Genomic DNA, 14297 nt, shown 5'->3' with positions numbered 1-14297 from the left:
AATGCCTCCTTTTATAGGCTAAAATTCAAAACTATTCATGTGGATGAAGTGGCCAACTATTGATTAGTGGACTTGGTGGAAAACATCACTCAAGCCTTTTGGATGGCTGAATTGACATTAATGCAATTAGAATTTTGCAAAGTTCTCTTCATGAAAGTTGTTGGAAATTGGAGTTTCCTCCCATCCACCAAATTTCAGATCATTTGGATCACTACAGCTCGAGATATGTCTAAAATACTGAGTAGTGCTGCTAGTGGACGTGGTGGATAGCCCTCATGCTCTCGTATGGATGAAATCTCATTTCTACCATCCGAATTTGAGCTAGTTCACTTCATGAAAGTTGTTGGAAATTGTCTTTTCCTTCCACCCACCAAATTTCAGATCATTTGGACTTCTATAACTACAGTTATGGGTAAAACTTTGAGTAGTATTTGGGCTGGATTACAAGACAGATTCGGACTTCTCTTTTCTGGCCAAACTTTGAATTTGAAAATGGCAAATTTGGGTCTTTCCATACCCATGAAAGTTGTAGGACTATTTGTTATCTTTCCAGCCGTATAAATTAATATGAAATCCAAGATCTATAGCTCTAGATATGATCCGATGACTGAACAGTGTTCGAATTTGAAGTGAATCGGCATCTCCTTCGTAAGCTTAGCCTTTTCTTTGTCCTTTCACTTCCAATAGTTAATCACAACAATCAATCCTTTGAATTATAAGAAAACTTGTATTTAAAATGAGCATTTACCATAAATTAAAGGTATCTTATATTATTAGACTGGTTATTACAAAACATGTTCTAGTTAAGGAGTTATTAATACTTCAAGTACAAAATGATAATATAAAGCCTTGATAAAAATGCACTTTTAAGTACTAATCAAACTACAGGGAGGTTAATTGTATAAATTATAGATAATAATAATACAACAACAACAATAGTAACAATAATAATAATAATAATAATAATAATAATAATAATAATAATAATAATAATAATAATAGTAATAATAATAATAATAGAAGAAGAAGAAAAAGAAGAAGTTGATGAGAACTTTGAGATGGAAGATTAACGTAAGGATTAAACAATGATAACAACAAATGTCAAGGTTAGAGAATCTTCAAGGTTAGAGGTTCCACTAATGGTATGTCAAACAAGTATAGTATAAACTCTTATTATTCAATTGGAAACCACACACAAAGAAGGTTTCATTCAAATTATAAATTGTTAACATGATTACATCAGTTATCTTATTCGATTAGTGTTAATACTTGTAAATCTGATCAGGCATTCATAATTATAACTTATGTTAACAACAAATCAAGTTCCTTTCATAGCATAGGTGTCGGTTATACCATACAGTATGGGCTATAAAAGTGCCAAGTATTTATTGTACCAAATGTTATACAACATAAATCTAGATTAGTTATTTAACAAGCAAAGTATTAAAGAGTGAATAAGATAACAAATACAAAACATATTAGTATTAAACATTAAAGTCCATATTAAGTTTACATCATACTTGTTCTTACACCATTAATGTAACCTTTTCACATTGACATAATAAACTTAGCTAAACATAATGAAAGAGAGAAATATAAATAAAGAAGATAAGAACATAAATAAGATAAAAGTTAACTAAGTAAAGAAAAAGAATTGAAAGGCATAAACAAAATATTAATGAAAACAAAACTTAAAGCATTATAAAAATACAAAGAGAGAAAGCAAGAGCATGATCTTAATTTAGAAACTAAGATGCCTAAATGTATGGCAAATGCCTCCTTTTATAGGCTAAAATCAGAAACTATTGATTTGATGACTAATTGATGAGTGGGTAGTCAACTCTTGATTTGGTGACAATCTATACCTTCTCTTGTCTGCCCAAAAACATCATTGATAACATTAAAATTTGAATTAGACCTCCATATAAAAGTTGTAGGAAATTGTCTTAGCTTTCCAAAAAAAATAGAGGTCATTTAGACTTCTAGAACTCTAAATATGGGCTGAACACTGAATAGTATCTAAGCTGCAGGATATTTTCAAACTTCTTTGTTGTTGATATAATTTGGACTTGAAAATGGTCTTTTTAAAACCAGACCTCCGCATGAAAGTTGTAGGCTTATATCTTACATTTTCATCCATATAAAGTAAACCTAAATCCAAGATCTATAACTCTAGATATGACCCAATTATTGAACAGTGTTCCAGTTTGGACTGCACCAGCATCTCTTTTCTAAGTTTAGTCATCTTTTTGTCCTTTCAATTTCAGTACTTAAACTCATCAATCAATCTTTTTATTTATGTGATAGACCTGTATTTAAGATGAATATTTATCATAAATTAAAGGTATTTTATATTATTAGATATGTTATTATAAAACATGTTTTAGTTAAGAAGTTATTAATACTTAAAATACAAATTAATAATATAAAATCTTAATAAAAATATACTTTTAAGTTCTAATCAGTTTTCATTTCCTTTTAATATTTAATTTCCAGTAAAGCAGACCCTCTGACCCTCCCACTTCATTCTCACGTTTACCTTTCAATCGTTAGTTATTTCAATCGTTAGTTATTTCGGTGACCTTGACCAAAGAAAGAGGGAGCGATATAAGCAAAGGCCATCAAATAAGAATTAGAGCTCCTGATTCTGAATTAAAGGAATAGACGTAATCATGGAAACAACAGAAAGTCATTCAAAATCAACCCCTCAGAGAGGAATCAATATAAAAGTCACTCATTTGGTCCTATTAATAGAACAACCACCTTTTTCTTTCTAATATTACATAACATAAATAGATTCTATTCATGTACAACATAATAAAAGAAGTTAAGGTATGATGGCTAAATATATGAAAAATGCAAGCATAGAACTTAAAGTTTGAGTTTTTAGGGTTTAAGTGTGTTTAGTTTGGGTTTTACATATCTTTTATGTTAAAAAAAAAAAGGAAGAAGAAGAATAAATGCGTTTAGGTTTGCTTGTAACCTTAATTGGGAATGATAAAAGTTAGACTTTTGAGATACTTTTTTTTTTAGATGATGGCGCATAAATAAAACTTTAATTTAAATGTTGCATGCTTCTTTAATTATGAATGATAAAATTTTTTGCATCTATTTAATATTTCATGCAATTTTATTAATTATTGTGTCATTTTAGTATTTTCATTTGCATGTCGTTATTTCTAAAAACAAAATAGAGAAAAATAAAAAAAATATTTACTATATTGCATGTTTTCACATAAAAGTTTTATAACTTATTTATAAAATTTATTGAGATTTGGCTCATATTAAAAAAAGCCTTATGGGTTAACATTTCAAAACCCTTTTAAAAATCTATGGTGGGTCTGATATATTATTTTAAGATATTTTCATTCATTATCAAAAAAAAATTTTGAAAGAAATTTTTTTTTTTTTAAATCAATGAAATCTTCCTTTTTGGGGTTTAATTTCAAGAATTTTATAAACCAATGACATCACCTATTTTTAAGGATTAATGCCTTTTTTTTCCTAAATTAATAAAATCATCTATTTTAGGGATTAACATCAAAACTTTTCTAAACCAACAAAACCATCTATTATTTTTAGAGATTAACGTGAAAGTTTTTTTAAATTGGCTATCTTTAGGGTTTAAAGGCAATTTTTTCTTTCTTTCTAAATTGACAAAATTATCTACCTTTAGGGATTAATATCATTTTTTTTTTCTAAAAAAGCAAATTCCTCTATTTTAAGATATTAACATCATAATTTGTTTCTAAATCGATAAAATCTTATAGTTTTAGGGATTAATGTCAAAATTGTCATAAATCAATGAAATTACATATTTCTAAGGCTTAATGTCAAGTTTTTGTTTTATATGTCTTCTATTTTTTTAAATTGACATCATTTTTAAGATAAATCATGAATAAAATCAAAATATAATAATATAAATAAATTTAGAAAAACATAATAAAAATAACTTTTTATTTAAAAGTATATGGCAAGAGTGATGTTTCCCTTCCATCAAACATAACTAACACAAACCTAAATATCTAGAAATAGTATTGTTTTTTAGAATTTCTAGTTTTTTTTTTAAATTACTTGGTGGTAACTCTAGTATTTTTATTTTTTGCTTTAAACATTTATTGATTCCCACACATTTCAGCAAAATGTGCAATAGTTGCTAAACTCAACTCATTCCAATAAATTGACTAGTTATTCTTTGAATTAGATCTGACCTGTCTCGAATCAAATTTATTTTTAAACTGATTAGAGAATTGATTCAATCAAATTCAAAGAGCATAACAAAATCTAGTGAGACTTAATCAATGATTTTTTATAGAAATATTTTTTTAATTTTTAAAAAATTAATATTTGTTAAAAGAAATCTTTTCTTGTAAAAAAATTAAACCTGAATTAACATTTTCAACTTATAATCCAGATATTATATAAGATCAAGTTTTATAACTATTCACCACACAAAGTAATTAGCCCAAGAGGCTAAATATTAAAAGAAAGAGATTGGGATAAATTTTGAGTCAACATTTGAAGAATAATCTTTTTATCTTAATGGAAAGAGCCGCAAACCTTAAAATAAAAAAGCCACGCTTAGCTTATCTACGGGAACCTACCAGTTTCAACACAAGTGTATGTAAAAGAGCGAAATCAAGACCTGCTCCACCTCTACTCGATAGCGTTTTCCCCCCCAAATTTTGTGTGTTCTTATTCAATCTTTTTTTAAAAAAAAATCTTTTAAGTTTCTTTTAACTTGGATTGGATAATGGATTGGTCAGTTACGCACGAAATGTTAATACATTCCAAAAACATTGTTCTTTTTCACAATCTCCTATTATATTCATATATGAAATGGCAGTATAAAAAAGCAAACTTTATCAATACCTCTAGTGATTACTGGTTTAGTGGAACAAATTTTTTTAAGCATAGAAATAGGTATTTATATGATGATAATATTTTTAAAGAAATAAATAAAATCTAAAAATCAGATTAAATCTTAATTAATTTGATGAGATGATAAAAAAATAAATAAAAACAACAATAATAACAAATTAAAAAATATATTAGATTTAGCCAAATTGAATTAACAAGTAAAGCTGGTTACTTTACATATGAAGTCAGTATAACTCATAAAATGGTGAAATAAAAAAACTTATTATAAAAAAAATTCAAAAAAAAAAATTAAGCTAACCCGGTCAAGTTTTTCAAACCCATAACCCAAAAAATTAACAAAATCCTGATAAAAAAATATTAAGGGATGAAAAGAAAACAAAAATTTCAATAAAAAAATTAAAAAATAAATAGCAATAAAAAAATAAAGAATAAATATAATACAAAATAAAACAAACTAAAATATTGAGAAATTAAAAAAATAAATTAAAAAAAATGTAAAATATTAAGGGGTGTCATTGAAAAATAATTTAATCAAAAAATTAATTAAAAACACATTCATAATTAAAAAATAAAGATCAAATTCGAAAGATAAAAAAACCTAATAAGAATTAAATCAAAAGAAAATTAAAATTATATAAGTTATTTAAAATAAAAAAAATAGCAACAAAAAAAATTTCAATCAAATTAAAAAAAATTAAATGGGTACTTTAAAAATACGAAAAGAAAAGCTCTTAAACCATGGAGGAGTGAGGAAAAAGAAGGAAAAAAAAAGTCACTAGTAAAAAACCTGATATATAGAAAAAACATATATATATATATATATATATATATATATATATATCACACGTGCCATCCAGGAATGAATACAATGCTACGAGAATTACAACATTGTCATGAAAGCTCAAGTTTGGTTGTCCAACAGTATTATACAAGTCGTTCAGAGAACACATACAGGGGCATTCACATGTAATTCACTTTTTCAAAATAAATAATATATTATATATAATAAAATATTAAATTGCTCATGGTCAAACTCGATATATATATATATAAACAAGGCAAAGACAGACATTTTTAATCTAATGCAGCATGGTCATTTTACTATGCAGCTAAAAAAAATTTGAAAGTACCTCTACTCCAAAGTGTTTTAATCTGTCTTCAAAAGTATGTTAGTCGTTTTATTACGTAAATAAAAATAAAATACTATTATACTCCCATTTCCCTGAGGAATTGTATTATGTTTATGGAGACAAAATTATAATTTTATTATTTTAATCTATAGTAATAAAGCTACATTAAAAGTTAAAAGTTAAGAGTGATTTTAGTTTCTTCTAATGTACAAGGGAAAAGCTTCTTTTATTCCATTAAGACTATTGTTAGGGACGATGAACCATGCCTTTGAATACAAAAAAGCGTTGGTGGTTCCTTTCCTTTTAACATAAATAAACTGGTTTTATAACAGCTTTGTATAAGCACACATACAATGCCTCACAAATTTACAGTCTCTTTAATTCCATTCTGTGGATTTAAAGCTCTCACATACAAGGATTTAAGTCATCATTTTTGGCCTAAGCTTATAAGTTACAATCCCCTATTAAGCTTCTAACCAAGAGCAAGCATGGAACTCATAAATCTAGTCAAATAGCTATCTGTATTATATGGGCTCCCTATTAAACTAAAAAACCATTCTACGGACCCTGAGGTTACAAATTAACAAAAACCTAAAAGAGTTCATGAATTTCTCATGATTCTCCTCGTAAAACATTATTTTTATTATTTTGAGATTACAAATTAAAAATGATATTCTTTTTTTCCCCGGTCCTTTAATTATTTTGAGTTTTTTATTTTATTTAATTCTTTAACATTATATTTATTAAAAATTAATCTTTATAATTTATTTGTCTATAAATTTATTAAAAATTAATCTTTATAATTTATTCTTTCTCATTTTCTATAAGAATTTTATAGCCTCGACGAAACAATTTCATTCAGATGGTTATTAATTTAATTTTTTTGAAATCTATTTGCATCATTGTTTGCATAAAATTAAAAATTAGAGGATCAAAATTGAATAAAAAGAAAAAAGCTAGCCCTTTTATTAAAAAATTGACAATTTGCTAAATTTTGCTCAAGGGTTTTGTCAAAGTTCTTTTTTTATTCTTTTAGTTTGAGGATCAAATATTTTGGTCCAAAACTTTTTTTTTTCCATTTTGATTCCTAATTTAAAAGACAAAAGATAGAGAATTGTTGAAAAATAATACAGAGAAGAGAAAGTTATTTGTTGTCTAAGGTATAATAAGAGTTATAATAAGATCATTTTGGTTCTTTTCAATGAGAGAAGTTTCACTAAGATATAATAAGAGTTATAACTTAAGCCACAAGTTAAATAAGTTAACCCAATTTGAAATAATCTATAAAAAATATCATCATTCCCATATTGTTTTTATAAAAAAAAACAATGGATTAGCATATTGCGATACATCATTCACCGAACTTGCCTTCATTCTCGAAAAAAACAAATCTGCATATCTACAGATAGCTCTTAACTTTAAATGATTGTAGAATTTATTTATGTTGTTTAAAGCTCCAGAATTGAATAGATGATTTTATTTCTGAGTAGGCTCAACAAAGCTACTTTTATAATCACTTCGTCCTCGAAGACCAAAACCCTGAACAATTCCCTCATCTTTTCCACTGAAGACCGAACCTTTTCTTCCCTAATTTCCAATAAAATATGATCAGAAGCGTAAGCATGCCCACAAGTTCAAAAGGATTCAGGAGATTATGTATTAGCCTAAGCATATAATAGTAGACAGCAAACAAAACAACGTGCAAATAAAGTCACAGTCCATAAAATTCACTGAACAATTCATGTCATATCATCATGTTATCCTCACGTCGCAGACAAGTCTCAGCACGTAGATTTTCCTAATGATATAAGCAGAGTCTAAAAACTACCGCCCCTGAGAGCAAGCACAAGATGAAGAACAGAGCCCCCCTCAATATTGTAGTCACGAGCAGTCTTGTCGTCGCCAAGCTGCTTCCCAGCATAAATAAGCCTGCAACCAGAGTCTCAATGGAAGGAATGATATAATAGTGGACCATATCATCATTCAAGTGTAAGAAAGCAACAAGGCCCATGAAGTGAAACTGGATGATACAATTACTAAAGCAAACTAACAAGGCTCCGCCTAGGAATTGATTACAGACAGTGATGTCAAGTCAGGTTGTATTCGCTATTTTGATAAATGCATTGACCACATTTCAAAAAACAAAATAGTTGTGGATGGTTTAGGGTAGCAAAAGAATGTAGTCGAATCTAACAGAATGAACAAAGATAATGCAGTCATACTACCATATCTTAAAATTAGTACATGCAACAAGAAAGATAATGGACAAACAGATAACGAACCGCCAATTATTTAAAACATGTTCAAAGTACTCATGCAAGAGCATCCCTCCTTTCTAAGCTTGACTGTCCAAATAAAAACAGAATGAGATCACAATAGCTACCTTTGTTGCACAGGAGGAATTCCTTCCTTCTCCTCAACACGTTCCTTTATACGGTCAATTGTATCAGTAGGTTCAATGTCAATCTCAATTTCTTTTCCAGTGAGAGTCTTGACTTTGATCATAGTTCCTCCTCTCAGCCTCAAAACCAAGTGAAGTGTTGACTCCTTCTGAATGTTATAATCAGCAAGAGTCCGGCCATCTTCCAATTGCTTACCAGCGAAAATCAACCTCTGCTGGTCTGGAGGGATGCCTTCCTTGTCCTGAACCACACACATCACCAATAGTTGAGCACAAATTCATCAACTCCCGAAAAAAAATATAAATATAAACCTAAATATCCAAATCTCACAGGGAAACCATTTCGATATGGGAAAAGAGCTCCAAAAACCAAACAAAAAAATAATAAAAAATCCATGTCAAGTCATGACAAGAAAATCATGAATAAACTCGTAATAGTTCATTCCTATTGAAAATTCTGAGCTGAACTTCAATGTTAAAAGCTTTCCCAAAGCTAATTTCCATTACAACCTACCTAATTTGAGACACTCTTTGCTACGAATTCCTCAATCAACAACATTCATATATACGATGACTATTGCAAGTAAAAAAACCCTCATTTTCTCTCTATGGAAAGACAAACCAAACCTACAACCAAATATAGTTTTTCCAAGGAAACAAATTATAATACTATATATTAAAACAAAAGGACCCGTATTAAAAAAAAATAAAGATTATGAACAAGAAACACAAAGGAATCAATTACAACTAGAGCCCAAAAAAAGAAAAGAAGAAGTCTACCTGAATCTTCGCTTTGACGTTGTCAATGGTGTCACTGCTCTCAACCTCAAGAGTGATGGTTTTACCAGTCAAGGTCTTAACAAAGATCTGCATCTTTCTTTGCTTTCTCCTTTCGATTTTCTTCGTTAGAGAAAGAAAAATTGATAGAAGAAGACAATGGGCTAAAATTTTGGTGATGCTTTTTATTTTATTTTTGTGGAATATTGGAGGACAGATTTTATTTTGGTGGACCCCACAATTATTCCTCAATTGTGTTGGAAACGGAAGTTCTCAGATATGTTTAATTTTTATTTATTTATTTTAAGAAATTACTTTGAACCTGCCTTCTTTTTAATTTTTGCAATGGTATTGTTTGGATGGTATTTTAGGATATAAAGATTGGAAATTATAGAGATAAAAAAAATATTTGATAGAAAAGATAAAGATAAAAATATAAAAATAAATTTAGAGTGAATTTATATATATTTAAAATGAAAAGTACATAAAAAAACATGTCTATAGAGATATTTTTTTATTTTTAAAAAACTCTCAATTATAAAATTATTTAACTTGATATTAAATTTATAATTATATATATTGAATATCTATTGAAATTTTTTAAATTTTATAACTTTTGGGTTTTTTTTCTGGTTTTCAATGACACTTGAGTTTTTTTTATATATATAAATAAACTATTTGTCTTATATTCTAAACATTGAGAAAAATATACAAGAAAATGCATGAACTTATCTTTTAAGTTTTATTCTAAATATATATGTTTTTATTAGTTCTTTATTTTTTTGAACACCTTATTAGCACAATCCCTTTACTTAATTTATATTGAAATCTTGGTATACATGAACTCTTATGGTAGGTTGCTTGTATTAATTTCAATATTTTTTTATTTTTTCATTATTGTTCATACTTTATGGAATATATTTGGTTTTATAACTTATTTTGTCAAAAAAAAATTCCTTTTTATTCATCAAGATTTAAAGTTCCTAAAGAATTAGTATTGTAATTTTCTAAAGAATTAAACAAATTAAATATAGTTCTTGAAGAATAAGTATTTCTAAAGAAATGAATAGTAGTTTTAAAAGATTGTTTTTTTTTATTCATGATTTTATTTAATAAGTATTAGCATACATGCACTTTTTGTCATGGATCTTTGACGTTGAGATTTATCTAGAAACTATGAATATTAGAGAGACAATCAAAGAAGAAAATAATGTATCCTTGCATTATCGCACAAAAACAATTATTTTCATTAGACATCATTTTCATGAAGGATTAAAAGTTGAATATCTCATGATAAAAGATCCTCTTGTTCTTTGAAAAATTCTAAAGGAAAGATATGGCAACCAAAAGTTTACTATACTCCCTCACTCGTTATGATTGATTGTATCTAAGGTTACAAGATTTTAATTTGGTTAATAAATATAATTCTACTCTTTTTAAAACTACCTCATATATAAAATTATATAGTGAAAATATCATAGAAAATCAAATGTTAGAGAAAACATTATCTACTTTTCATGCTTGTGAAAATATCATAGAAAATCAAATGTTAGTGAAAATAAAATTTGTCTAGCAGCAGCAATATAGAGAATGTAATTTTAACAGGTATTCGAAATTATTTTCATGTCTTTTGTGATTAAACAAAATAATAAGTTTTAGATGAAAAATCATCAATCATATCCCACAAGTTCTAAATCACTCCCTGAAGTGAATGAAACCTTCCTCCAGAATACAAGAAAGAACTAAGCTTATAGTTATGAAAAAAATAAATGAAAAGAGAAACAATAGTCCTTTAGAAGGCAACCCATGATACCACCAAAAGTAAAGACCCAATGAACTTAAACAGGAAAAGGATAAGAATTTGCATAAACCTGAAAAAAAGTATCATAGGTTTGATATGCATGATCGTCGGCCTTGTACTTGTCGAACGTTAAAACATCTTACTGATTTATATCAAGCCTCTCTAAAACAAAATACAATGAAAACTAATTTTATTTATAAAGATGATTTTGAAAGTCATAATGTTTATATGCATTTAGGCATCTTGGTTTCCAGATCAAGATCATGCTCTTCCTTTCTTTCTTTGTATTTTTTGTAATGTTTATGTTTTGCTTTCATTAATATCAAGTTTATACCTTTATTTCCTTTCATTTATATAGTTAACTATTGATTTGATGGCTAATTGATGAGTGGGTGGCCAACTTTTGACTTGGTGACAATCCTTATCTTCTCTTGTCTGCCCAAAACGTCATTGATAACGTCAAAATTGGAGCCAGTTGTAAACATGAAAGTTGTCGGCAATTGTCTCAGCTTTCTTGTGTAAAAAATTCAGCTCATTTCAACTTTTAGAACTCCAGATATGACCAAAATACTGAACAGTGCTCGGGTTGGAGGACAGCTTCGGAATTCTTTGTTGCAATAATTTGAACTTGAAAATGACCTTTTTAGATATTGGGCTCTATATGAAAGTTGTAGGCCTATGTCTTACCTTTTCATCCATATAAAGTAGACCTAAATCTGAGATCGATAGCTCCAGATATGACCCAATTACCGAACAGTGTTCTAGTTTGGATTGCATCGACATCTCTTTTCTAATCTTGGTAATCTTTTTGCCCTTGCAATTTAAGTTTTTAAAGTCATCAATCAATCCTTTCATTTATGTGATAGGCCTGCATTTAAAATGAACATTTACCACAAATTAAAGGTATCTTATATTATTAGATATATTATTATAAAACATGCTTTAGTTAAGGAGTTATTGATACTTCAAGTGCAAAATGATGATATAAAACCATGATAAAAATGCACTTTTAAGTACTAATCATTGGTATTTTTTTATCTCTTTAAAAACCCAAATAAAACAAATGGCATATTTAGTAGTAAAATCCATGGGGATGATTAATATTGTTATTTGTAGTAGGATATTTATCTTATTGTATTTTCAATCAAAAAAATGTCAATTTTATTTTAGTTAAATAATAAAATTTAATTATATTTTGAATAGAGGCATGACTTTTCATGATGAATTTTTATGTTTGGCAGATAATGCAACAATACACACGATCATCAAGGAAAAGAAATACTTTGAATATTTGACATTAACCAAAGCTAATTTCATTACAATATTAGGTCCAATAGACATGATTAAAAGCTCTAAAAGATATAATAGTTTGTTACCAAATAACACAAAATCAAGTATCAAAGATGCATTATTTTCACCTGAGTATAGAAGAAATTTACTTTGTTTTAAAGATATATGCATTAATGGTTATCATATTGAAACAATAGATAAAGAAAAAAAAGAATATCTTTATATCATTTCATGTACTTTAAGTCAAAAGCTTGTACTTGAAAAATTACCTACTTTCTTTTCTAGAATTTATTACATGATCATGAAATCTATTGAAACAAATATTATGGTACACCAGAAGTATTTTGACCCAAAAATGTTTATGCTTTGGCATGATCGAATTGGACATCTAAGATCAATAATGATGTGATGAATTATTAAAAGTTCACATGGGTATCCTTTAAAGAACCTGTAGATTCTTTTACTAAGTAAAAATCCATGCACTGCATGTTCTCAAGGTAAATTAATTATCAAACTATTTTCATTAAGGTTGTTATAGAATCACTATTTTTTCATAAAAGAATTCAAGGAGATATATATTGTAGTTATTTTATTATATTAATTGATACATTAAGTAAATGGTCACATGTTTATTTATTTTCTAGTGAAAATGTTGCATTTGCTAGATTTATAGCACGTATTATCATAGTACGAGTGTAATTTCCTAATTGTCTAATAATTCCTAATGTACGAGTGTAATTTCCTAATTGTCTAATAAAAAAAATTCAATTGGACAATGTCAATGAGTTTACTTCTGAAGCATTTGATAATTTTTGCACTTCTATTGGAGTTGATGTTGAACATCTTGTTACTCATATACATACTTAAAATGGTATGACAAAATAATTTATAAAGCACCTTTAATTAATTACTAGACTATTACTTATGAAATCAAAATTATTTACCTTTATTTGGGGACATGCCGTATAATTGCTTAGAATTAGACCAAGTGCTTACTGTAAATATTCTTTTTTGCAACTTATTTTTTGTATACCATCAAATAATTTTCATCTACAAACTTTTGGTTATGCAGTATATGTGCACATAGTGCCCCCTACCCCCATAAAGGACAAAAATGGGTCCACAACATAAAATAAGAATTTATATTAGTTTTGATTCTCCATCTATTATTAGATTCCTTGAACTTTGAACTATTTATATTTTTAAGACAAGTTTTGAAGACTACCATTTTGATGAGAATATTTTCCCATCATTAGAGAAAGAAAAGTTAGTGCTTAAAGCATAACAAGAAATTACTTGAATAATCCAAAGTTATCTCATTTTGATCCTTTGATAAGTCAATGTGAACTTGAAGTTCAAAAGATAATTCATTTATAAAATATTGCAAATCAATTATTGGATGTTTTCACCAATAGTGAAAAAGTAGTTAAATCTTATATTCTAACTGCAAGTGCTCCATCTAGAATTGAAATCCCTGAAGTAAAAAAAAAAAAAGGGGCAACATGATAATAAATGAATTTATACCACACTTAAAGTGTAGAAGACTTGTTAGTGCTAAAGACAAATCATAAAAAACAAAATTTACAACAAATAGATTATGGTACTCTTAAAGATTCATCATCTATAAAACAGACGATAAATATTGTGTCAAAATCATTTTCTAATATTGATTCTATTGAAAAGAGACCTTCTGAAAAGACATCTCCTAAAGAGATCTAGGTACCTGGAAAATAATGAGATCTCCATGAACTATATTCAAGCATGAGAGATTTAGATCGAAAGAAAATTATCATAAATAACATATTTGCATTTAAGGTTGCTTTTGTCATCACTAAAAGTGATGATAAAATTGAACCATAAATTGTCAAAGAATGTTAACATAGAAATGATTGGTCAATGTGGAAAAATGCAATTCAAACATAGTTAAACTCATTTGCAAAATGTGAAATATTTGGACTTGTAGTTCATATACCTAAAGGTGTTACACCTGCTGGATATAAGTGATTTTTTGTTAGAA

The 14297-nt window shown here is 27.6% G+C and overlaps 1 protein-coding gene across 3 annotated transcripts; it reads right to left on the bottom strand.

The window, feature by feature from the left end:
* Positions 1–7363: 7363 nt before the first annotated feature.
* Positions 7364–9462, bottom strand: LOC105116009 (ubiquitin-NEDD8-like protein RUB2). 3 transcript variants are annotated; one of them, XM_011013136.1, is made up of 3 exons: positions 9193–9462; positions 8395–8654; positions 7364–7598 (listed from the first exon to the last, which is right to left on the bottom strand). In XM_011013136.1, the coding sequence occupies exons 1-3, from the start codon at positions 9283–9285 to the stop codon at positions 7460–7462; spliced, it is 492 nt and encodes a 163-aa protein (XP_011011438.1). In that variant the 5' UTR covers positions 9286–9462; the 3' UTR covers positions 7364–7459. The 3 variants fall into 3 exon arrangements, with proteins under 3 accessions (XP_011011438.1, XP_011011440.1, XP_011011441.1); XM_011013138.1 differs by lacking the exon at positions 7364–7598 and adding an exon at positions 7643–7940 and having other exon boundaries at positions 9193–9366; XM_011013139.1 differs by lacking the exon at positions 7364–7598 and adding an exon at positions 7644–7953 and having other exon boundaries at positions 9193–9457.
* Between the last annotated feature and the right edge of the window lie 4835 nt (positions 9463–14297).

This window comes from Populus euphratica, unplaced genomic scaffold (assembly GCF_000495115.2).
Source record: "Populus euphratica unplaced genomic scaffold, PopEup_1.0 scaffold831.1, whole genome shotgun sequence".
NCBI lineage: Eukaryota > Viridiplantae > Streptophyta > Magnoliopsida > Malpighiales > Salicaceae > Populus > Populus euphratica.
This window is presented reverse-complemented; position numbering and strand designations above follow the sequence as displayed.